The sequence below is a fragment of the Formica exsecta genome, unplaced genomic scaffold (assembly GCF_003651465.1).
Source record: "Formica exsecta isolate Colony F162 unplaced genomic scaffold, ASM365146v1 scaffold293, whole genome shotgun sequence".
NCBI classification, from domain to species: Eukaryota; Metazoa; Arthropoda; class Insecta; order Hymenoptera; family Formicidae; genus Formica; species Formica exsecta.
Window position 1 is genome coordinate 124,700 of NW_021850188.1, and position 25,242 is coordinate 149,941.

Sequence of the window (25,242 nt, forward strand, 5' to 3'; positions counted from 1 at the left end):
ATGTATAATATCTATATATATATATATATATATATATATATATATATATATATATATATCTATAAATAAAGTGAATTATATGTTAAATACAGCGTAAGTAATACAAAAATGTTCATTATGGCATCTATACAATTGAATGGCGTTTTATATCAGATGTACATGTTATTATAGTTACACGTATTTCTTTTCAGTCGTCGATTAATATTCACAAATTTTTGAATGCGATTTTCAATAACTCGTTTAAAATTGACATTTTAATATTTACTAAAAGCGCATAGCACAAATCTAGAAAACTTAACGTAAAAAGACTCCATTTCAATCCTTTTAACACTATACAAATGAATTTATCCTTCTTACAGAAGGATTAACATATTTCTCTACAAAAAAAAAGAAAGAAAAAGCTTCTTTTAATATTATAAGTCAATAATAAAGTTTGTATCACAATTCATTAAACAATTTTTTAAAACGTGTACAATCATGTTATCTATCTGAAACAAAATTGTAAAAAATAAAAGCAGATACACCATCTAGTCTATACGAAAGTTCATAAATACGTGTGCATAAATAAATAAATAAGTCTTGTTGAATACACAAAATATAGATTATAAGATAGATTAAGGCAGATATATAAATCTCCTTTTTAATGTGTAATAAAGTAGAAGAGAATCTCATCACAAAGAATCATGTGTGGAATTCCAAAATACAGGTATGATAGAAAAACTGTGTATTTGCATCAGTTAAAGAATCAGATTTAATAAAAAAAGTGCCCATCTATTAATAAAAAAAAAATCTGGATTGAATTACATATGCCAAACAGATTGAGGCGTAGTAGTAACTTGTGCTCAAGATAACAGTTTATAAAGAATTATTCAGTTAGTCAAAAGCAAACGCGAAAATGTAAGCTTTGTAAATTAGATATGTTTTGATATATTTGATAAGTTTGATATATTTCAAGTGAGAACAATTATCGTGTTCTCTCATTATTCACATCAAAGATATCCAGATTATTGCGATGGATTGACTTCTGTTTGATTGCGAAGTGTGAGTAAAAACGAAGAAACAAAATCACGATACATTACAAATCTAAGAATGTTGCGCTTGTGTTCACTTTGCCTGTGTATAAAACTATTTCACATAATAAGCGTAGAGTGAAAACTGTCTCGATTTTACTGCAGCGGTCTCTTGTGTAAACCCCAGCCATGAAAGCATTTCATGAATCTTCTGGATTCCTTACCTTTGGCAGTTAGAAATAGCTTACGGGGTTTCTCGGGCTGCTTCACGCGCAGATGTTGAATATATACCTGGAAAAAAAGTGAAATATTGTCCAGTTTTACATCATGACTGCTCGAAATTAATTTACTTTGCTATAAAATATTTGTGGCATTTTTCCACGAATCATGACAATTGAATTTGTATAATTCACCTGAGCCGATTTGTAGGCCAGTTTGATTTCGACTTCCGAACAACGAGTGCCTAGCCAGAGAAACACTTGTTCTCCATTATCGAGGATCATTATATCATCATCTGCCAAATCATCCTGCAAAAAATAGAATGTTATTCATCATTACTCTTTCATAAAAATCGAAAATCTTTTGAACATATTATATATATACAGGGTGTTCCAGGAGGAAAGGTCAATATTCTGGGAGGTGATCGTATCGGTCATTTTAAGCAAAAATGTTCATATGAATATATGTCCTATTCCCCACAGTTTCCGAGATAGAGCGACTTGAATGTACATCTCGTGTGTTCACTTTTCTTCTGTACACTTCAACCTTCATCCGTGAACCTGTACAGTGAAGTGTACAGAAAAAAAGTGAATACACGAGACGAACTGCTCGCTCAAATAATGGATGCTAGTGCCCGCATAAAGGAACGTCACGGTGTACTCAGACGAGCAACACGCCATGTTCACACAACAGTTGAAAAATGCATTGATGTAAACGGTGGAATTTTTGAAAAATTATAATCTGTAAAAAATGTATCACTTGAACAATAAATATTAGAAATAGTACGTAGTATTTCTTTCTTGTCAATAATTTTGCAACTGTACATTCAAGTCGCTCTATCTCGGAAACCGTGGGGAATAGGACATATATTCATATGAACATTTTTGCTTAAAATGACCGATACGATCACCTCCCAGAATATTGACCTTTCCTCCTGGAACACCCTATATATATATATATAAGATGCTTAATATCAATATCGTTATATTTATAAAAGTTTACTTGGCAAAAATCGGTGCATTTTTCGCTGATGGTAAAATACCCCTTCTCATTAGAACATCTAAATAATCTTGTATAATTCATATACTCTGCATCGGTGTCATATGGTTTCTTTCCTCCCAGTGCCACCCAAAAAAAATTGTCTGGTTCTTCGCCTTCGTTCAACACTTGCAGGCTTATCCAAGGCTGTAACATACATTTATATTTATTGTCGATCTAAAATAATATACAAAAATATATTTTGTATATAAAAGGGAAAAAGAGATATTCTTTTTGAAATATAGTAAAATATTTTGGTAAACATTTACTTATATTTCTCATCTCACACAAGTTCAAAGTTTTAAATCAGTTTTTCGGATCTAACTACAAGTAAAAGATTTATAACTCACATTATTGAACATTTCCTCTGCAATTTCTCCGATTAAACGAGCATCTTCGGGATCAGCTTTCGACCCAATCCACGCGTACACAATACCGGTTCCTTCATCGGAATTGTTGAATGGCACATTTAAAAGATAACTATAAATAAAAGAAAGGAGATATATACACACATAGATACATATATTATAAAGGCGGAATGTAATCGTGTGTCAGATGTCTTACCAAAATGCAGAATTTAATAATGTTGAATCTGCTGGTATTTGAATAAGCCGAGTACACAAGGCACTGCCGTTACTTCGCAGATGATAAAACTCCACTTTGTTACTACCCGCGGGTTTCGGCTGTTTACGTTTGCCTTGATGAATGATGAATTTCCGTTTGAAATAACTCATGAACTTTAGATTTTCTTGTTGTTGATGTGTTCTCACAACCTCCAAATTTTCGCCGAACAACGATTTAAATTTCTTTTGCAAACTGAGACAAATAGCAGTATAAGAGACAAGATTTATCTATATATATCTTATCTTGATAAATAAATATATCTATAATCTTTACCTAAATGTAAACGTTAGCCATCCCATATTTCCTGCATCTCTGCCTTGCCAAAAATACACTGTACACTGATAATCGTCTTCATATTGCTCTTCACCATCTTCGTTCTCCGTTATATCCAGTGGCTGTTTTAATCAAAAGCAAATGAGCATTTATCATAAATTCTTTACAGTTTTACTTCAATAAAGCGTGATATATCTACATACCATCCAATACCGACATAAGAAGACATAACAATCCGCACTGTAAAAATGTCCTAGCTCCTCCTCTGGCAGACGTACGAATTTTTTCCCTTCCAACACCAACGCTTCCATTCCCTCCAAATCGTCGTTCCACTCCGTCATGAGTTGATGCGCTTCGGCAGCCGACATCAGCGGTTGTCGCGGCATAAATAAAGCGGCCAAATCTGCCTGGAAATATTAGACAGAAAATATTAATAAAAGTAATAGAAATAAGAGATATTCAAGTAAATGCCAAATTATTATAAAATATACTTGGACGTACTTTTGTTTCCTGTTGCTTAGCCCATTTAGTGAGATCTGCCCCGGTTTTAGCGACTGACTCAGCTGTCCTAGTGAAATCAACAGCGATCACTTCGTCCCATCCAATAAATTTAGACTTAAAGATCTATATATATAAAACATATATGCATACAAAAAATATTAGTGAAAAGAAATTGCAAATTGATATTAAAGAAGTATGTATTTGTACCTGGGATTCAGTACCCTCTTGTAATCTTGTTACCATTGCATATTCCGGCCTTTCTATCATATTAAATAATTCTTGAGATAACTTTACAGCAGCGGCACGCACTAATCTCGTTGATTTTTTACCAAACCTATAATTATATGTGCAATTAATTAATCAACATATATGTTTTAAATTTAATTTAAGAGTAAATTCTTTATACTTACCAAACATATACATCCAAATAGCAATCTAATATATATACATTGCGATTATTTAGCAAGGTATTCGTTAATTTTCCATGAGGAACTTCGACTTGCGGTAATTCCAGATAACCCATACCGAGTTGAACTTGATACAATCTAGGTGTAAGAGGCACAAAATTTGGATCTATGTGTTCCTATTGTAAAAACAAGCGAAATTATGATATACAATAAAAAAAAAAAAAATTACATACATTATATTAGCAAATTAAATAAAACTTCAAATTTTTTCTTATATAATTGTAAATTTATTTTTATTGTGCCGTTAAGTTATTAAAAAAAGGAACTTACGATAATTTGCAAATCTTTCCGTTCATGTTCTTCTAAGCCTAAATGCAGCAGGAAATCTTCCGACTCGGTATTCATAACTTCTGTTATAATTTCAGATTTATTTTTCCGTTCATTCTTATTAATTTTCTCTGCCATCAGTCGCGCTTTGGATTTTAGCGTGCTTTTCGCTTTCTTTCCATACCACATGAATATTTTATTTCCCGTGTCAAGAACAAATACGTAACCAGGATCCAGAGATTCAATACAGACTGGAACTGGTTCTAAATGTATAGACGCTCCTGCCGCGTGCACTCTATATAGACGAGTAATTGCTGGCTGGAAAAAAACACGTAATCTTAAGATAATTTCAATTCTTTCTTCAAAAACTTCATGGTACATATATAAAAAAGAATTAAATCCTCACTGTATCTTCCACCGTATAAAAACCGGACGACGTTCGCCCGCCTTCGATGTATGTGATACCTGAATCGAACAGCATTAGAAATTCATCCGATTCGTCTCCCTGTTCCTCTCTGATCGTCCGACATTGTGCGCCCAAGTAGTTTCTCAAATTTACAGCATGGATCGCAGCACACGCTCTTTTATCCAACTGCGGGCACAAATTATGATTAAATTAATCGTGCGTGATTATCTGTGTGAAATAATTCTTAACATCCTCTTAACCTTTTTTTACTGTATCTGTTCGAAAATACCTACCGTTGCCTTTTCTCCAATCCAGAAATAGATTGCCCAGGTCAACGATCCACCCTCGTCTATCCCGGTTTTCAAGATGATGTAACAATCGCCTTCGTAAAACTTGCCGTGCGCCACTTCTTCGATCTCGTTTGGCAGAAAGTTTTCTATCTCCCAGACTGATAGCCCGGGTATTTGACCAGCATCTTCGTCGAAAAATTCAGAGTAGTCTAGTGGCGGTTTCTCTAAAGCCTCGTCCCATCGCTTGGGTCTAAAAAATTATTTATTTGACTCTGTATGATGCTAAGCGTAATAAAAATATGCTAAAAAGCTTTGCTATAATACGTATAAAATTTACAGAATCTACTTACTTTAGGGATTCTGCTTTCGATTCCTCACATTCTTTATCTTTATTCTTCTCCTTTGCTATGTCTTTCATACCCTGAAAATAATCGTAAAAATTGCATCTTTTCTTTATGTAAATTCTGTTATACTAATTAGTAAAATAAGAATATACCTTAAGTATCTTGGCTTGATCTTGATCAGCCTCTTCCTGATCTCTCCTTCTTCTCAACCTCATTTTACGTGCGATTGGATCTTTATCTAGAATCGAAAACGTACAAAATCGTGAAACAAAACGCATGATAGATTGGTTCATTTTATTTTATCAATTGAATCGTGTATTTGATGGCCATAATACATACTAGCAGCTTGAACCGGAACTGGTACATTAGCACCAGCAAGACGCAACTGATGTTGCAACGAAAAGTCGATATTATAAAATTCGATACCCGATCCCCTTTGAACTTCTGTCGGTTTTGGTGGCATCACTAAATTTGGATTGTCTCGCAAATCCAATTGTTCTAAATCGGTAAGAAGATGAATGGCATCTGGTACAGTGATCAATCGATTCGACGTTAATATTAATTGCTTTAATGCACCACATCTAAAAAAAATATATTTCTTTTTATAATATTCTGTTAAAGAAGATCTCTATTCCTTCTACAGTAAAATAACAAAAATAACAAAAAATAACAAAAGTAAAAAAAATAAGATTCTCACCTGCACAGCCCTTCTGGTATCATTTCTAAATGATTGTTAGCAGCAGAGAATACTTGCAGAGATGATAATTTTCCTATTCCAGAAGGTATACCCTCAAAATCTAATTCATTATCATTTAAATATAATCTTTTTAATGTGGAAATCTTGCATAGAGAAGCTGGTATTGCACTTAATTTGTTTCGTGATACATTCAGAGTTTCCAATTTCATCCAAAGTTCTAAAAGATATATAAATCTTATTATTTTATTCATTTGGGTAAGATCATTACATACATATATAAGGTCTTATCCATACATGGATAAAACCATTACAAAGCAATCTACTCACCGATTGCTGTTGATAGTTCCATTATCTGATTATCACTGAGATTTAAACGACGTAAATTCGATAAGGAGTAAAGTGCATCGGGCACACGGGGTAAATTATTTTGCGACAAATCTAGTTCTTGCAAATTGGTTAAGGTTTCTAGACTAGAAGGTATATTACTCAATGTTCGTTGTGTATTTCGCATTTGTAATGTTGTTAAATTCATCAATGATGGCAGTTGTCTGAAATAATTTAAAATAAATAATTCTTACTGAAGGAAATATTTTCTAAAGATTGATATAGGCAACATTATTCCTACCTTAATTGAAAATGACCCAAAGGATTATGATTCAGATTTAAAGTCTGTAGATTAGCCAAACGTCGAGTCTGTGGTGGCACTGTTTCTAGTTTATTGTGGCTAAGATCTAAGAACAATAAGTCTGTCAAGTGAATAAACAATGTATTTGGTATGGTCTCGATACTGAAAGAATAAAAATAATATCAGGATTCTCTCAATCTTCCTACAGCCACAAATATTATAATATATATTATATGTATTTAGTTGTTGATACACATACTGATTATGGCTTAAGTTAAGATTGAGCAAAGAACGTGCTCTTTCTAGGCCTTCAGGTACCTCCTTCAAATTATTATGACTTAAATCTAATGTTGTCAATTCTTCTAAGTGAAATAATTCTGCTGGAATACCACTAGATTTTACATTATTATGCCTTATGTTCAACGTCCTGAGACATCCCAATTCTGTCAATTCTCCATACAAGCGTTCCAACTTATTTTTGACAAGTGACAGATGTTCCTGACAGATGATTAAATCATTGTATTAAAAATGCTTCTAGCCAAATAAATAATACTGATATATATAAATTGTCTTTAATAAATTCATGTGAGAAATAATTATATATATTTTTAATACAATAATAATAATAGTGATATATTAAAATATACTACTATTATTATTTTACTGATACTACTTTGTAAATGCTGCTTTACCAATTTCAACAATTTTCCCATCTCCTCTGGAATCTCTGTCAAATTTGTTTTGTCTAATTTCAACCATTGTATTCCAGTCATAAGACGCATGGATTCAGGAAATTTGCCATCCTAAAAATATTAAAATGAGTTTTATTATAACTGGCTGCTATTCATAAAATTAGTCCTAAGCTTTGTCATGACCAAACATTGACAGATAAAAAATAGCTTGTCATTCAGTTATTAAAAATGTTTTTTTTTTCATATTGAGGTAACGATGTATCACAATTTACTTGTATATAAAGAATATTTCTACTATTAAATCAACAAAGTTACAAATGAGTATATAAAAATTAATAAAAAAAAATAAGAGAGAAAAAGATTAAAACAAGATTAAAGATAAGTTTGACTGGATATTTTAATCTCTCTTTGAGGTTAATACCCGTTAAATCCCCCGCGTACTCACGCCGAAGTCGTTGCTGCTGAAGTCCACGCCTCGCACGAACGGCAACACCCCGGTGTTCGCCATCGCGCCGGGTGGTTATTGCACGATGACCACGTCGACAACGACGTGCGTGCTCCAAGATATGAAATACTCGGTATTCTGCTAAGTATCTGTATCGCTATGAGCCGCGTCCATTCGATCAGAATGTCTGTCGTGCCATGTGGGCGCGCGATAACCGCCGATCTCTCTCGCTTCGCTTCAACTGTCGCACCTGAGTCCTGGGTCCTGGGTCCAGCGTCCAGCGTCCCGTCCAGTCGCCGAATCGGGCGCGCATCACGACGAAAGAACGATGATTGGATATCCAGAGGTGGACATCATCCGTCGATGCACGGTCGCGAGTGATGGTGCTCTATTTATCTTTTTTAATTGCTATTGAAATATAAAACATCTAATTAATACACCTACTATAAATTATCATTTTACTGAAGTAAATTTAATAAATTTATTACACATTGCTTTGTGTTATATCTTATAAGTTACTCATTTTAACGCTAAATGAAAAGAAAAAAAGTATCAATTGATTCCCATCTTATATTTTTGCCAGATGGATATAATTCTGTTGTAAAAATAGATTAAAAAGCATATAATATATATCAATAAATAAAAGAATAAAAAAATGTAATTAATATGAATATAAATTATCTTTAATTAGCAAATCATATATAAAAATAAGTTGTGTATATAATCGCTTTATGTAAATTCGCTTTTCTCACGCGGAAGTGAAAAAAAAATCTTGTCACACGTGTATATCCGTATCTTTATCAAGTATCTTTATCAGTCATATCGCTCTACATAAGTGTTCTCAAAAAATGACATATATGAAATTAAATAAATCACTTATATGAATTTTTCCTATTTTCCGCGTAATTCTCACCATTTGTCGCGGCGCGCGAGATAAATTTGACGTGCGCAAAGGGAATGGTAGACATGGGCTAATGCGGATAGAGTCCTTAGAAGGGACTCTAATTGTAAGTGTGAAGAACTTTGCCCGTGGGTACAAATTATCAGCTTTCGCTCCTTTGCTCCGCGGCGTTAGCTTTGTATTGCGCGCGTGAATTCGAAACTTGAATCGCGTTGTACTTTTGACGTTGTACCGGCTTGGATCGCGCGCGCACGCGCGCGGGCGAGAGGGAGAGAGAGAGAGAGAGAGAGAGAGAGAGAGAGAGCGTGCACCGCAGCACTGCTCTAGATCGTGAACGTGCTACTCGACGCCGTGTGCGGGATCCTCGGTCACATTATTCTTGAAAACAAATCTGGCGAGCGAGACACGTTCACGCTCACCCCCGTGTATATATGGCTTCAATTGAGGAGCTGGAACATCAGGTCGACAGCGGCATGGGCAGCAGCGACGTGCGCTCTCCTGAGGTGAAGTCGCTCCTCCCCGATGAAGAGGACGACGACGAGGAGGTATAGGCAATAGTGTGCTCTTGTATGAGGGGAAAAGAAAGATGATAACGTATGATAATCGTATATCGAGACGTGATTTATGCGTGTTTTGTCTTAATATTTGTAAAATGCAGGATGTAAAAGATAGTAGGATATATCTTTGGAATTACATGTATAATTCCGTATTATTAAGATATGTGGTATTAAAGATTAACGTGCAAGATATTATTTAATAATGAAAGAAAAGCTCAGCTTTTCTCGTTATTATGTATATAAGAATGCATAATGTATGTATACATTATGCATCCTTATGGTTTCTTTCAAAATTCAAGTTTATGAGACATTTATAGGTGTACAATTATCTTATGAGTATAGCATCTTTTTAGTATTCTTAATAACAGTGAGGCAATAACTACTTTTAAGATTGAGTTAATTGATGAAATATTTTCCATATTTTTCCTAAGGATGAAAGCTTAACGGAAAGATTATTAGGACTTACTGAAATGTTTCCTGAACCAGTACGCAATTTTGGATATAATGTTGGGACTTGTCTATATACATGTATTAAAGGTAACATTACTTTCTTCCAAGATATACATATTTTTTTAAATATATGATAAAATTAGAAATATATGTATAAAATGAGGATAAATTTCATGTATGTTTGTGTAAATATATTTTCACAGGTCTATATGCATATTCGTGTTCCACCACATGGCTGGTCTTCAGTTCGTCCACCATTCTCTTTGCGCCAATTATATTTGAGATGGAACGTGCACAAATGGAAGACCTGCAACGTACGCAACAAAAACAAGTTCTCTTAGGCCCTAACACTGCTTTGTCTGGTGTCAACACCTCGGGTCTTCCAATGGCACCGCCTGTTCAGCGATAAACTATCATATGTTCACACACACACATATACACGTGTTCAAAGTTCACGTGTAAAAATATCCAAATCATGGAGGAAATGTATTAATTGAGTCTCATGCTCAATTATTTATTAGTATAACTTGTTCACACATGAGATTTGACACAAAATCGTGAATGTAACGAACGAGGATTCGCATAAATGAAGCGTAAAAAATCATGTGTACTTATTCTCAACCAGAATAATTCTTACAAAATACACGAGGTAAAATAATATAAATTTGGATCACTCCATATAATAAATTTATAAATTAACGCAGCATGTATCTCTCGGTCTATAGTCCATCCTCTATCTCTATATTCACACATATACAAATCATCGTTCCTCATAATTTTTACTAAGAAACAATGTACTGTGGTGTCATATGGCATTTTATTATTAGTGCGATAAAATGTTGCAGAAGCAACAGTAGTATCTCGTTTGATTAAAAAGGGGCAACGGCGGTATTTTATTCATTGTGAATGAATAATTGAGAGAAATTTGGAGAAATTGAAAAAGCAATTATTTATACATAATAATAGTTACTACACAATCTGTGTTGCTGGATATCGCGGTGGTTATTTTTAATATATCTCGCCTGTTATATATTGTAATTCATTGTAATTTCGAGAAAAGAAATAAAAGACATAGCGAAATAGTCTTTAATATTGTTCGATTTATCGTCGTATTGTTTGACTTTTTGCATTATGTAAAATGCCAAATAATAAATGCAATGACAGCTCTATATAACATATGTTCCGTTAATTCTAGTAACTTATATTTGATAAATATTAAAAGTTGTCGATAAAAGTATCGAAAGATATTTAATATAGCTCTATAAAAAAATCATGTGAAATAATATATTGCAAAATCTTATTTTGTATATTGTAAAGAATATTTTTTTAATATAATTAAATTTATCAAATAGTGTTATTGTATATTATATTATTATCCAGGATATATATTTTAATACTAAAGTACATGATATTTCAAAAATGATAGATTAAAATTCGTTCAAGATGGTTAAGAAAATTTTGTAATAAATTGTAACTCTCGCCATGATATGTATAAATATGTATAATTTTTTTTCATAGCGTATGTGAAACATGTATACACACACATGAACACGTGGGTCAAGCTACCCCTAGTCCCTAGTAGATTTTAGGTTAGGAAATTGGAGTGGATTTTTTTTAGAGCAAAGATCAGCAAAGATGAATCAACCCAACCTCGAGAAATTAGTAAATAAATTGAGATACAATGTCAAGCCACGTCGGAAATTGCGTCAGCCCCAAGGTTCGGAGGGACGTCTTTTAAAACTCCGAAAAACTCTGACGGCATTAATTAAATACGAACGACTCGAGTTGAATTATCCGAGAGGCGACGAAACCAGAGGTTATGTAGATCAAGTACGTTCATTGTTCTCCAATTATTAGTTATTTCAACGTTATTCTCCAAAAAACACAATAATTTATTATTACGACATAAATATGTATAAAAATGCATTTTTTTTCAATTTAGTTTTAGAGAGATATTATTATATTGATAATTCAGGGAATTTTGCAATCTGCATTTAATAATATAGCTAGCATTTTGTATATCCAGTAGCGGAATTTTCATAACGGTATCGTTTTACAGTTGATATTTGAAGCGATACGCCATGGACCTATGCACAAGGAGACAATGGACATGGCAAATTTCTGGATAACCGAGAAACAACTGGTGCACAAACTGTTCAAAGTTCTTGTACCGAGGTATCAAAATTATACCACATCGTTTACAAAACTTCATAAGGCGCCGAATATTTATCCTATAGGCCACTATGAAAGGGCAATTTTAGAACTCAAAGGTAGATTTTACAAAAAAATTCTTTACCATGTTACGTGAAAGATTCATTTACTTATATAATTCATTATTCAGGTAATATATACCCAACCGTAGAGCAATATAACCCACATGAACGAAATTTACTTCACAATTTACTGCTTGATGCAGCAAAGAAAGAATACAGAATGGAAAAGTATAAGGAAATTGCAGATAATATAAAGCAATAGAAGCAGGAGACAGAGGCTTTAAAGAATGCTCTTGTACAGTAGGTTAATGATTTAAGACTTTATTATTAAAATAAATGTATAAAATAACATCATTTTTGTATAAGATAAATTTTCTCCTTTTACTTTTTATGCGCAAAAGAATTTAATGGATAATGTTCTTTGAATTCTTCTAGATGTTTTTCCATTAGATTCATTTGTTTTCTGAAATATACCAAATATTGAAAGTGATACCAACTTTAATTAATATATTTATATGATTAACATGTCTATATATGCTAATATACCTGATATGATCAGGAATTTCCTTGTAAACATCTGTAAATAATCCCTTCCAATATGGCTTGGATTTTTTTTCTGCTTCTGTAAAAACACGAAGGATTTTTTTCTTAGTGGAATTTATTAATTCTTGCTCCTTTTCTTGACACCATAATCCAAGCGACTCTAGATAAAAACGAAACTTGACAAGTGGCGTCTGGATATTCCATTGAGCGATCTCGTCGGTCGATCGATAAGCCATAGAATCATCCGATGTGCTGTGATGTCCGAGTCTAGAAGATTTATTATAACGTGCAATTTATTAATCATACAAAAGTTTTATTTTGCAAAAAATATTCCTTTCTAGCAAATGATAAGAGTACAAAGGATAAGAGAGACTGCAAACTTTTATATAAAATTAGAATTAAGAAGATATATATATATATTTATTTATTTTCTCTCTCACCTATAAGTCATGGCTTCTATTAAAACGGGTTTCTGTTGTTTTATGCAGAAGTCTCGAGCACTTTTTGTGGCATAATACATGGCGAGAACGTCGTTACCATCTACTCTAATTGTGTCAATTCCGTATGATGGGCCTTTAGCCGCGATACCATCTCCCTTAAATTGTTCGAAGACTGGTGTGGAAATGGCATATCCGTTATTCCGACTGGTTAAAATATTCTTATTTTATTATGCATACATTTTATAAAATAAGATTAAATCATTAAAAAGTTACCAGATGAAGATGATGGGACATGATAAAGTAGCTGCAAAATTGAATGCCGCATGGGCGTCGCCTTCGCTCGCCGCACCGTCGCCAAAGTAACAAGCCACACATGCGTTCCTTTTATCCAATTTAAAGGCATAGGCAGCTCCAGCAGCTGTGGGAATAAAAATTTCTGTGTTAGATTATCTCGTAAAGCAGCGTTATCAGTGCTACTTTGTAAATTTATTAATGTTACTAAAACATATGCTATATACACCCCCTTTTAAATTGTAAAATAACAATTCAGTTGAATTTCATTTACAGTTTTTATTTTAGATAAAATTTATAACAACAATATAGATAATATATAATATATATATGTATATATAATTAAATATATGATTACCTTGTGGTAGTTGGGTTGCCAATGGAGATGATATAGTCATGAAATTGAACTCTTTGGAACCATAATGCACTGGCATTTGCTTGCCTTTGCCCTCATCCTCGCAGTTGCCGTAACATTGATTCATAAACTTCAGCAATGGATATCCACGGTGCAACAAGACACCTGTTACATTATATGCAATAACTTGAATGTGTATATATAACAAGTGGATAACACATAGTGCAAGTTCTTACCAGCTTCACGGTATTGTGCGTAAATCATATCTTCTAGAGTCAAAGCAGCAGCAGAACCAATCTGCACAGCCTCTTCACCAGTGTTTGTCATATAAAATGAGATGCGACCTTGTCTTTGCGATTCGTATAGAATCTTATCCATCATGCTTATGATCATCATATCGCAGTACATTTTCATCAGATTTGTCTCGTTTAACTGTAAGAATATAATATCCAGTTTTATATTTTGACACAATATATCTATATTAATCTCAAATTATGTTTGTATGTGTGGTCACTATATACACTTGCTAAACTTAACATTAGATCTAGTGATTCTATAATACACATTTCACATTTTTTTTTAAATAATATATATTACAAAATAATATATGTATAAATATGAAATAAAGCAACATATTTAGCATTAATTGTGCATCTATATATCTGTAAATTTATAATATATTTTTAATTTATATCTATAATGTATATCATTAATTTATATCTTTGATGATCAAACCTTTTCATCTTTGGGTAATTCAGCCTTCTGTGTAGGTTCCAAAATCCTGTATATTGGAATAGATTCATAACTTTCTTTATTGACAAACTGAATATTATTGGTAAAAGCATTGTTGATTCCTAGAAATTGCGGTTCATTTGTCGTAGTGCTATATTGTTTTACCTAAATTAATCATAGAATTTCAATAAAGAAAAACGAATTAGATGTTTATTATAATATTTTAAAAGATTAGAGAGATATTTATTCATATACAACTTTATGTTATTTATACTAAATCATTAAAAAATATAGATATGTAATTAAATTACTAAAACGAATTAAAAGAATATAAATTTTCACTAACTCTCAAATACTATTTTAGAGTAATAAAAAAATAATTATAAAATAATATGATCAAAATATTATAGAATGAGCACAATATTTGATATGGAATGTCCGTTATAAGCATATATATTATGTGTTAATTACACTTTAATAAAAACTTGTTATTACAATAACGAATAAATAAGAGATTTTCTTTATTTATGTTATATATATGATACCTGCAATATAGCGTATTGAAAGCGCGAAATTCCCCGGAATAAATTCTTTGCAATCATTTCGTGTCACACATTTGATCTTTGATCTCCTCTGTAACTATTTGATGTGTACATTTAGGCCGATAAGGTACTGATAATGCACTGTAACGCACATGCACACGCGCGACATCATGGGAGGAAGCGTTAAACATAAACACGTGTTATTTGTTAAATACGTGTTATTAACATTAAGTATAAATGCGACAAGAGAATTAAATCTAATTTGTGAGAGAAATTGAGAATTTGTAATAACGAATGGATGCAATTACGATGCATCTCTACGAAATGCTTGGTGTGGAGCATCAAAAGCTACACTTGCAGAGGTAATTTGCATTTATTTAAAAATATTTATATAAATGTTTTATAGATTTATAGAGTGAAATAAAATCATCGACATATAAAATGGACTGCTCGTTACAGGCACACAGAGAGAAAAAAGGAGGGGAGACAAGTGCGACCGTTGCGATGGTCATCGATCGATTCAGAAATCGATTCACAAATATTTATCTATCGATAATTAGATTGACCGCTAAATCTCATGACTGAGAAAACGCAACACTAATATAGTAATTTTATAAAATGGTTATATGCATGCGTTTAAGAAGAACGGTTTCCTTTGAATACTAAACTTAAAAGAGGCTGCTGTAATTAGTGATGGATACAATTCACATGCAAATCACTATATCGCCGTTGTTGTGGACGATCACGCTACTACTGAGTGAAAGAAAATAGTTTAAAGAGGATGTAGTAGACATAAGATATTCTTTTTATCGGAATCTGACAAAATTTTATTTAAATTTTATTAAATTTTTAAATAATAACAAACCACACACAAACAAAAGAGAGTCTGGGAATTTGTCAACAATTACACATAATTGGTAGAACATTGCAGTGCAAAGAGAGAGGAATAGAGAGAGAGAGAGGGAGAGATTTCGCATTCTTAATTTTACATACAGAAAATATGACATACCTTAATTATTTTCTAAAATTTTTATTCCATTATGAAATTAAATAAATATTATTATTAATGCTATTGTCATCATAAAGAGTATAGCTAATTTTTTTTCAATTAAATACATTTGTTTGATCTGATATTAATTAAATATCATTAACGCGAAGTTAGCATTTCGTATGCATTGACTGCATTGACATAATAAAAAGGATAGTATAGTTCTGAAATTTATAGTTGCGAAATATGGCGATCGCGTGCGCGCGGGCGGACGGCGGCGTACGATTTTTCTCTTTTTTTGTTAGTTTTTATCCTGGAAATTGCAGTAGTATAACCAGATATGTAGTCAACAGAGCGGCGGTCTGAAAATAATATCGATAAAATCATAACTTTTCAATATTCCAATAAAGTACGAGAAAGATATTTAATATACAATATTTACATAATTCCCTGAATAAACAACAGAATAATAAAATTTATTAAATGTATAAATTATAATATTATTATGATAGCGTTATTTGTTAAAATTAATTAATATTAATTAATGTAAAAGTTATTATATATGATTGTGTTGCATATTTTCTCAAATTTTTTATTTGCTAAAATAAAAAAAGATATTCAATATACAATATTTATATAATTCCATAAATAAACAAGATAATAATAAAATTTATTAAGTTTGTACATATAAATTATATTACTATGACATTATTTGTTAAAATTAATTTATATTAATTAATATAAAAGTTATTATATATGATTGTGTTGTATATTTTCTGAAGTTTTTTATTTGCTAAAATAAAAAATAAAATAAAATAAAATAAAAATATAAAATAAAAAATAGGAAAAATGCAAAGTATAAAATAGAAAAATGTAATTGTTGAGTTTATGTTAGGCATTGCAGTGAAATATATAAAATCTTCATAAACACATTTTTAAATGATGATTTAAATATAGAATACTATTAAATCTAAGATAATTTTAGTAGAAGACAGTTGCGGAGCTTCGCGTTAAACTATTGTGAAAAAATTTAGAGAGTCCAGATATCATCGGAATTGTGTACTTGTACAATTGTATTACACGTGTGTCGTAACAATTTGCCCAAGTACCAGAGTACCCATCATTCCCAGAGGTAGAATCGTACCATTTTGAATATACACGAATTTCGAACGATTTGCGGAATCAAGATGCAAAATCGAAGGCGCGTTTCGAATACGGTACGATTTACGAGCGTGTTTATACTAATATTTATGGCGCTTCGAATCCCACTGGGATATTGAAGCCAATTAATCTTTACCTTCGTCATATCGTGCCTGGAGTTGAACGCGATTGATGTTAGTTTGACAGAAAAACGGTCACCTAATCGTGACGATCGTTAATGACATGAGTTACTTTTATTATTTTGCAACAAAAATCGATCGCACGAGTATTTATATGAATGATTAATAATTTTTTGATTGCGAGAGTAATATAAACATTTAGTATTTATCACATTTAATTGACATCGAAAAATATTTCAAGCATCTTTCTTTTTTCAAAAATGGTCAGCATGTTTTAATAAAATTGTTTGCGCGGCTAGATATTTTATAAAATATCTATTATTGTTTATGTATGCATGATATTGTAAATAAATGATTTATTTTTGATTTACATTTTGATATAAATTTCTCATAACATTTATTTTTATTTTATATTTTGATATAACTTTTACCTTCATTGCTATGCTTGCTATTTATGTGTTTAAGCGTTAATATATTATGTTTAAAATAAACGTTGTGTTTAAAATGTTTTCGTTTTATTAACCTCGATCGATCTGTTTACGTGTCGAGAATACGTGATTGCATGTTTTTCTTTAAATCGTACCGCTGTGTTGTGATAACATCGCGATGAGAAACGTGTTCTCCGTGTAATCATCTGTATAATTCAGCAGCTTTGTAGTTTTGATGCGATCATTTATGTTGACTTGTAATATCTTGACGAGATTGTCTTAATTTCATAAGATGTTTATCATTATTAATCATTTTAATCTTTCAATGTACGTATATGTGAGCATATAACGCTACTCATTCGGCATGTAACTTTTAGCTAAATCGAAATTTGAGTAATCAATTATAGGATTAATTATTAGGTATTCCTAATTATCTGAAGCAGAAACAGAATATTCTCCCTACATAATCAACAAGGTGCAAGAGAAATTTTGCAATAACTGCAAGCATTTAATTAACGGGAAAGATAAACATAATTATAAAAGAATTTATATATATATACACTTATAAATTTCTATGCTAACATAATAAAAAAAAATATAAAAAGCTAAAAATAAAAAAATTTATCTTTAGTTTATTAATATAATATATACGTATATGTACATAACGTACATAAACATATATATTCATATACATACACAGACACATAAACATTGAAAAATTAAAATTAAAATTTCTTTACCAAATTAACTTTATTTAAAAAAAGTTGTGATAAATTTATTCTGGATATATTTAATCGTATTTTTTATAATGTAAATTGTCGTAGCATCCGTTATACTCCGCATGTTGCAACACGGATTTAACATAGATGCATTTTGGCTAGGTATCCGTACATATTTATATGAAAAGTAAGTATATGAAAAGTAAATATAATAATATAATATAATTATACATACTCTCTTAAAATAACACATAAAAAAGATAATAATTGAATGTTTTATAAAATGTTTCTTTCACTTTGCTTTTCTACTCTCATTTTTGCTTTATTTTTCGATCTTTTATTTTCAAGCTCTTTTTTTTAGCTTTTATTCTTCGGTTTCTATTTTTTTTTTATTTTGTCTTCTGTAAAAACTCTTTTCCGGAATCATTTTTGTTTTTAATTGCTATTTTTATTAAAAGTTAGATTTTTGACGTTTATTTTTTATTTATATTTATTTTTTTTACTTTTATTTTTACTTTGCCTCGCTCGATCTTTGCTTTATTGTTTTTTTATGCCTTTTTTCAGTATCTCACATAATCAACAAGGTGCAAGAGAAATTTTGCAATAACTGCAAGCATTTAATTAACGGGAAAGATAAACATAATTATAAAAGAATTTATATATATATAGCTTGAAAGACATATTTATATCTAATTAAGAACTTTGACATTTTTCACAAAACCCTCCTTACTTACAGAACGTAATAACGGCAAGTTTACGTAAAAGCATCCGCCAGCGGAAAAGTTGAGTCTTCGATTTAGGAATTGCAACAATGATTCCCCGTAATCCTGCATTCAGAGAGGAGTTTTTACACAGATTGCAATCGTATTAAAATCGTTGTTGTATAAATATAACAGAAACATAGTATTAAGAGACAACAAAAACAAATTTTAAGAAAATTAATAAAATTTTAATTGGAGGAAAGTTATTTATATTAAATGCAGTAAATGATTGGATGTGATTTCCATTAAAAGAAACCAGAAAGACAAGTATTTGAAATAATAAAACGGCATTATCTACTTACATCATTTCTTTTCATCAATCTCACTTGCCACTCGATAAGAATCGCACTTATACAATTAGCCTGGAATGCAGATCATGTTTTTTAAAATTTTCTAGTAAATAATGTTTTATTTATTATATCAAATATTGATATTTTATTATTTATATATATTATGTCTGTAAAGGTGCATTAATCTATACATATATCTCTGGCATAAATTTATACGACTAAAATTTATGTGAACTGATTATAAATTCTCAGCGTTGCTATCTGGACACCGTTTATCACGAAGGACGCGATTTAAATTTAAATATTTTCTACTTTGCATCAGTAAGATGGTCTTACTTGAAAGGAAGCATAGTGGCAGGTAATGTGAAGTAACAGAATCTGGAAGAGAAACGCTAACAACCAGGCGGTCAAGCAGTATACCAGCGACCACGTTACTGCTTGCCACGGCTTTTGGAGTGTCCACACTATTATAAAAAATATATTGCTGACAGTATGTAGCCCAAGACTGCCGAGCCAGAAAAGTAGTGACCACGAGTACATCGATTCCAAGTTCTCTGCGGCGATCATCAGATCATTGTGCAGATTCAGAATTGTCTTTTGCAAACACAAATAGAAAACATTATAAGTCATAGTTATTAATTCTTACCTCCGATATAAAAATTCACATTGTTTAAAAAACAAATAAAAACGAATATTATATATGTATACATATAATTCTATATAACTTTTATATTATTTGTTTTTATATTTTTATATTTCATGTTGTATTATTTATATTATTATATTATTTAACTCTTAAACGCGAGAGAGATGATTAAAGACAAACATTTAAAAATTATGATTCGAACCCTTTTGCTAATTGTGATAATACTCTTATTTCCCGATGTAGACGGTAGATTTTTTATCGCCATCGCGTTGAGATGATGAAACCGTTGGCCTAGAAAGAAAGCCATTGCCACAAATTTATAGACAGCTATTGAGCTCCCGACGTAGATAATCAAGTATGCCGTATTGTAAATCCATGTCTCGTAGAAGGCATGCATCCCGATACGGTTAACGGCAATCCAGATGACCGTGGTAGTAACACTGACAATCCACGCGGCGATCGCGGTCTGCGTCTCTTTGCGGGGATAACCGAGTTGTCTGACATCCTCGTCGTAATCTTGCAGCGCGTTCCACGTTTTGGTGAAGCTGCGTCTCGTGAATGCCGCCAAGCCCAATTGGTATATCGTCACGCTATAGTTGATGACCACCTGAACAATTACTTTTGATTATTGCTACGAGTTCTCGATAATTTTGAGATTTAAAATTTAGCTACTTAATTACACCTGTGTTCAAGAAATCAGCCAAAATAGATCTAATATGAAAAGTACATTCAAGAATTTACTTTTGGCTATTCCCATCGCAAGGAATTTCTTTCTCGTTTTACGAACAATTTTTCACTGACCTTCGCGTTTTCTGTTCCTCCGAGAAGTGCATTGTCATCTCTTTCGGCAGCGAAAGATCTTCGGACCACCGTATAAAATATATACGTGTAGAGCGTGGCTGCGGTCACCGAAAAGATTAGATAGATGTTTGACGGCACTAGACGATCTTGCGAGAAATCGTAAGGAGCGAGACCGAACACTCGCATGACGTAGACCATCGGCCAGATAGCCATGTAAAAAGGTGAATCTGGACCGCGCAGCTTCTTTGCCTGTTTTTTCTTTGCCTGTACGAATACGGTCTCCACATCGAAAGGACGAGCTTGAAATTCCATATTCAGGTGAAATGGAATCGACTGATTCTTTGTCGGATTAATTAGATCTGGCGAGTTTCAATTTCCATTAATGAGGGACGTAGAATTTGCACCTGTCTATAATAATTATCAATTAACACGCGCAATCATTTACATTTGAAAAGTCTAGATGCAAAAGAAACAAAAAGCATCCTGTAAAATCAATTGCTTCGAATGAATTTACTTCAAATTACTTAATCATTAGAAGCGTTATTAGTATTAGTAGTATCATGATAATACTATCAGTGACTGACGTAAATCTATAGTAATAATGCGCGAACACATAAATATGTTGGAAAAATTTCAAACAGGGATTTTTGGAAGACTCGATTGAGAAATGGAATTTTATATGTTAATTATAAATTTTGAAAACATAAAACGAATTAAAAGAGTATAAGATTCGAAATTTTTTGTTAATTAAAAAATGCTTCGTTCTTCTTCATCGCGCCAATTTTTCTGTATTGTTGTTTTTTTTTCTTCGCATATACCAATTTATACTAAAGTTAATAATTTATGAGAGAGAGCCAATTATATCGAACGAGGCGCGAAAGCAAAAACTGTAATTGTAGAAAAGTCGATAATGTAGCTTCCAATCAGATTCACGTTAATAATAATAAATATTGGATCAACGAAGTCCAGAAAAGTCTGCCAGTTTTTGCTTGATGTCTCGGAAATCACCACGTTCATCGATCAATTGCATTGTCCTAGAAAACGTATCGTCAAAAGACAACATGAAGCTATGATAAATAAAATTGGAAATGAAGTACAAAGAAAACACAAAGTGTATAGCATATGAAGAATTATGGAGGAATAGAATCATGTGAGGCGTAGCAGAAATAAAGAATGAATGCGTTTACTTTTTATTTTTTCACATAAAAAGCGTTGGCTCGAGCACAATAACATCAACTAATATTACTATTACTATTACATTTTTAATATAAAGTATATTTCATATACTTTGTAATTGCGCTGAAGATGGTCTAAAAAAAAAGGACCGAAACGTACGCTTTTTGCGATTATGTTTATCACTTAGTTAAAATATCAATGTAATTTGATTATAATAAAAACACAAATAAAAACGCACAAATTACCGCGCTGGCTCTTGTGTGATTGCCTTTTGTCTCCTTCATATGATATATTCATAAGAACCTTTATTAATTTATTTTCAATTAGTATTACGTTTGAAAATTCTGAAGACTTCTCGTTTGGTATTTCGAGAGTTAGACGAATTTCAACGTAGCTCTAGGATCATTTCGGAGCTGTCATAAAGCTCAAACTTTTTCCGCCAGTTTTTTATGTCAATTGTCCGTCGACAAAAATGTTATAAATCTCAGAAATATAAAAGAGATAGAGAAATAAAAAGAGTTATATAATTTCAAAGATAATAAATACCGCACTGAATTCAGCAAATGCAGGACTAAAGGAGAGCTGTATTTCAGTAAGAATATAAAATTTTTTATTACTTATTATTATTTATTATTTATTAAGATTTATCTTTTTATATACTATTTATAGCAAAATGTGATCACGTCGCGCATTGCAATGAATCTCTATCAAACATTATCGTGAATGTTTTAGCGAGACTCAATGTATACTTACATTACGGACAAATCGAACTCTCGAAGCACAGCGTCTCTCCTGGACGACGTCGCGGGAACTAGAGCAAGGATTCAATATGTTATGCACCTTTGTCGCGCGTGATAAAGCGAGATTAGAACCGCCCGCGTAAATATATCCTCCCGTGGACACACAAACGTACGTTCGTATGTATGTGCCGGGTGCGACGTATGGCATGCGCAAAGATACCGCCGTTAAATATTATTTCATGTCAGTCTCGGATGAATAATTGAACGGTGAAGAAGAATAACAGGAAACAATCGAAGTACATCCTTTAGATAGTTACAATCGTATCGTATGGAAAATCGTCTGTTTGCATTCATGACCACTCTGGTTAATTCTATTGTGCAAAATAATATATTTCATTGTCCTCCGATTTTTATAAAACTTAAAACGGAGAAACTTAAAAATATTTTTTATTATTATTTAATTTTAGACTTTTATATTTATGTAACATAATTTATTTTTTAATGATATATATACATATATTTTTTTTTTTGTTTCTCTATACACGAATTTTAATAGCGTATAATTTTAATAGAGTTCTATATATGTATATTGCTTTATAGTATAAAGTAATAATGGCAATAATATTGAAATTACAACGCGGGACAAAATAATAAATATCTTTAAAATAGGATAATTTATATGCTCTTGTATGTAAAATAATTCAAAAATTTGTTACACACACATATACCTACATACTATGTATATATTCATAAAATTTATATTATTTAAAAAAATAACATATTTCTCGCAATTGTATATTTTTGTATGATAATTAATTTTGGTTTGTGATAACAATGAGTTAATTGCAACGATCTACGTTAATTCTTACAAAGGAAACATCTTAATAAGCACACCGTTTCATTATACGAGTAAGTCATTATAACATTAGAATATATATATATCTCTTTTTTAAAATGCAACATGTGTGTAAAACATAATTGAAATGATATCAAAGTACAAGCATAACGGGCATAGTTTTATTTCCTCAACATCCTTTTTTCAAAATCATTTCTCATCATTAATATCATTAATGTAATGATCTCAATCTATTTTAATATAGACGATTTCCAATATGTATCATACAATATCATGTAGAAATTATTTTAAACTCAGAAATTTTTAATCTCGAACAAAGAGATTTTTATCTATAAAGTTTAAATATTACATATGTATTTTATACATATTAAGTGTTGTACATTGTGTTATATATGTATATACATATAAAAATATTTAATAATGTCTATATATTTTGTTTTACACGTTTCGTGCGTGTAATAAATATATATGATCAAAAGCTTTTCTAAGATTAGGTCAAGCTAAATATAAGTGTATAATAACAAATAAAGAATGAATTCTAATTTTTCTCGTTAAAAAAGATGTATATACTGTGACGTTGCCGTCTCGCGCGCGTCCGCCGAGCCGCCGAGTCCCTTTCCGATCGAAAAGCGCGGACTAAAGGGCCGCGCCCAGTCGAATAATTGCGAGAACCGTACCGTTACCTCCAGAGAGGCGTCATTAATCGAGATTTCGTGCTTAATATTTAAAAAAAGTTGTGATAAATTTATTCTGGATATATTTAATCGTATTTTTTATAATGTAAATTGTCGTAGCATCCGTTATACTCCGCATGTTGCAACACGGATTTAACATAGATGCATTTTGGCTAGGTATCCGTACATATTTATATGAAAAGTAAGTATATGAAAAGTAAATATAATAATATAATATAATTATACATACTCTCTTAAAATAACACATAAAAAAGATAATAATTGAATGTTTTATAAAATGTTTCTTTCACTTTGCTTTTCTACTCTCATTTTTGCTTTATTTTTCGATCTTTTATTTTCAAGCTCTTTTTTTTAGCTTTTATTCTTCGGTTTCTATTTTTTTTTATTTTGTCTTCTGTAAAAACTCTTTTTCGGAATCCTCACCGGAAGAAAGCACGGGAAGTCAGTAAAACATCACGGAAAATATCATCGTCAATCAAGGATGCCCGCCGAGGGGCCAAGGAGCCAGCAATCCGAGAATTCAAAGCATCTAACGTCTAGCTACGTCACGGCGGGATCAGGACCCGCACACGTGATGCGCAACACACGGAACAGCGAGAGGATCCTCGCGCAAGGACACAGGCCCGTGCGGATCCGGTCCCCGCGGAGGGGTTGCAATCCTGCACCCGATGGCGTGACACGGCCCCCGGAAAAGACGAAAAGAGGGGTGACAGCGATACTTCCGGCCAAGCCGGTCACCTCGAGACGGCCCCGCGGAAAGGGCCCCAGCGAATTATTGTTCGAATTACCGGGGGCGCGCGCACCCCCGTTACAACCGTGAGCGCGCCGCCTGCCGGCCACAGCGCGTGATAACGCGTGATTGGTCGCGATAATACGCACCCCGTGTGCGCAGCCCCGGCTGGCCCACAGGTATCGATTCTGGATCGCGACGATCCGGGAT

General features: G+C 32.1%; 6 protein-coding genes across 7 annotated transcripts in view; 3 read left to right on the plus strand and 3 right to left on the minus strand.

The window, feature by feature from the left end:
• Nucleotides 1-239: 239 nt before the first annotated feature.
• On the minus strand, nt 240-8,481 carry LOC115237389 (protein flightless-1). The gene is made up of 22 exons (XM_029810386.1): nt 7,899-8,481; nt 7,454-7,564; nt 7,021-7,259; nt 6,762-6,923; nt 6,464-6,684; nt 6,137-6,353; nt 5,779-6,020; nt 5,592-5,677; nt 5,446-5,516; nt 5,099-5,345; nt 4,806-4,991; nt 4,403-4,717; nt 4,076-4,248; nt 3,873-3,999; nt 3,666-3,788; nt 3,368-3,571; nt 3,165-3,286; nt 2,832-3,083; nt 2,618-2,747; nt 2,232-2,414; nt 1,424-1,537; nt 240-1,301 (listed from the first exon to the last, which is right to left on the minus strand). Exons 1-22 carry the CDS (start codon nt 7,959-7,961, stop codon nt 1,167-1,169), a joined length of 3,723 nt encoding a protein of 1,240 aa, XP_029666246.1. The 5' UTR covers nt 7,962-8,481; the 3' UTR covers nt 240-1,166.
• Nucleotides 8,482-9,049: 568 nt separating this feature from the next.
• On the plus strand, nt 9,050-10,975 carry LOC115237393 (mitochondrial import receptor subunit TOM22 homolog). The gene is made up of 3 exons (XM_029810390.1): nt 9,050-9,344; nt 9,788-9,893; nt 10,010-10,975. Exons 1-3 carry the CDS (start codon nt 9,231-9,233, stop codon nt 10,213-10,215), a joined length of 426 nt encoding a protein of 141 aa, XP_029666250.1. The 5' UTR covers nt 9,050-9,230; the 3' UTR covers nt 10,216-10,975.
• A 392-nt stretch (nt 10,976-11,367) lies between these two features.
• Nucleotides 11,368-12,509, plus strand: LOC115237391 (39S ribosomal protein L17, mitochondrial). The gene is made up of 3 exons (XM_029810389.1): nt 11,368-11,636; nt 11,866-12,076; nt 12,148-12,509. Exons 1-3 carry the CDS (start codon nt 11,442-11,444, stop codon nt 12,279-12,281), a joined length of 540 nt encoding a protein of 179 aa, XP_029666249.1. The 5' UTR covers nt 11,368-11,441; the 3' UTR covers nt 12,282-12,509.
• On the minus strand, nt 12,323-15,121 carry LOC115237390 (2-oxoisovalerate dehydrogenase subunit alpha, mitochondrial). Of its 2 annotated transcripts, XM_029810388.1 has the most exons (8): nt 14,926-15,121; nt 14,384-14,545; nt 13,885-14,080; nt 13,652-13,813; nt 13,276-13,420; nt 13,003-13,206; nt 12,566-12,829; nt 12,323-12,482 (listed from the first exon to the last, which is right to left on the minus strand). In XM_029810388.1, exons 1-8 carry the CDS (start codon nt 14,980-14,982, stop codon nt 12,401-12,403), a joined length of 1,272 nt encoding a protein of 423 aa, XP_029666248.1. In that variant the 5' UTR covers nt 14,983-15,121; the 3' UTR covers nt 12,323-12,400. The 2 variants fall into 2 exon arrangements, with proteins under 2 accessions (XP_029666248.1, XP_029666247.1); XM_029810387.1 differs by having other exon boundaries at nt 12,325-12,829.
• Nucleotides 15,122-15,962: 841 nt separating this feature from the next.
• On the minus strand, nt 15,963-22,220 carry LOC115237395. Its single transcript, XM_029810394.1, has 6 exons — nt 20,836-22,220; nt 20,237-20,641; nt 19,725-19,982; nt 19,401-19,460; nt 19,072-19,164; nt 15,963-16,272 (listed from the first exon to the last, which is right to left on the minus strand). Exons 1-6 carry the CDS (start codon nt 21,145-21,147, stop codon nt 16,219-16,221), a joined length of 1,182 nt encoding a protein of 393 aa, XP_029666254.1. The 5' UTR covers nt 21,148-22,220; the 3' UTR covers nt 15,963-16,218.
• Nucleotides 22,221-24,396: 2,176 nt separating this feature from the next.
• The window catches only part of LOC115237387 (aminopeptidase N-like), a 3,212-nt gene continuing 2,366 nt past the window's right edge, over nt 24,397-25,242 (plus strand). Inside the window, exon 1 of the mRNA XM_029810379.1 lies at nt 24,397-24,483. Within this exon, the coding sequence (XP_029666239.1) occupies nt 24,419-24,483 (65 nt within the window). The 5' untranslated portion in view covers nt 24,397-24,418. The remainder of the gene's footprint in view (nt 24,484-25,242) is intronic.

Bases quoted from the DNA above. Each gene is read 5' to 3' on its own strand.
- LOC115237391 (XM_029810389.1), top strand. From the start codon at position 11,442: ATGAATCAACCCAACCTCGAGAAATTAGTAAATAAATTGAGATACAAT. The intron at 11,637-11,865 runs GTACGTTCATTG...ATCGTTTTACAG, and splicing joins CCAGAGGTTATGTAGATCAA to TTGATATTTGAAGCGATACG. The intron at 12,077-12,147 runs GTAGATTTTACA...TTCATTATTCAG, and splicing joins GGCAATTTTAGAACTCAAAG to GTAATATATACCCAACCGTA.
- LOC115237389 (XM_029810386.1), bottom strand. From the start codon at position 7,961: ATGGCGAACACCGGGGTGTTGCCGTTCGTGCGAGGCGTGGACTTCAGC. The intron at 5,678-5,778 runs GTATGTATTATG...TTTCGATTCTAG, and splicing joins AGTTCCGGTTCAAGCTGCTA to ATAAAGATCCAATCGCACGT. The intron at 3,572-3,665 runs GTACGTCCAAGT...TAATATTTCCAG, and splicing joins CTAAGCAACAGGAAACAAAA to GCAGATTTGGCCGCTTTATT.
- LOC115237393 (XM_029810390.1), top strand. From the start codon at position 9,231: ATGGCTTCAATTGAGGAGCTGGAACATCAGGTCGACAGCGGCATGGGC. The intron at 9,345-9,787 runs GTATAGGCAATA...ATTTTTCCTAAG, and splicing joins AAGAGGACGACGACGAGGAG to GATGAAAGCTTAACGGAAAG. The intron at 9,894-10,009 runs GTAACATTACTT...ATATTTTCACAG, and splicing joins TCTATATACATGTATTAAAG to GTCTATATGCATATTCGTGT.
- LOC115237395 (XM_029810394.1), bottom strand. From the start codon at position 21,147: ATGGAATTTCAAGCTCGTCCTTTCGATGTGGAGACCGTATTCGTACAG. The intron at 20,642-20,835 runs GTCAGTGAAAAA...GTAATTGTTCAG, and splicing joins GAGGAACAGAAAACGCGAAG to GTGGTCATCAACTATAGCGT. The intron at 19,983-20,236 runs GTTCGAATCATA...TGTTTGCAAAAG, and splicing joins TTATCACAATTAGCAAAAGG to ACAATTCTGAATCTGCACAA.
- LOC115237390 (XM_029810387.1), bottom strand. From the start codon at position 14,982: ATGATTGCAAAGAATTTATTCCGGGGAATTTCGCGCTTTCAATACGCT. The intron at 14,546-14,925 runs GTATCATATATA...TGATTAATTTAG, and splicing joins TTCAATACGCTATATTGCAG to GTAAAACAATATAGCACTAC. The intron at 13,814-13,884 runs GTAAGAACTTGC...ATAATGTAACAG, and splicing joins CGCACAATACCGTGAAGCTG to GTGTCTTGTTGCACCGTGGA.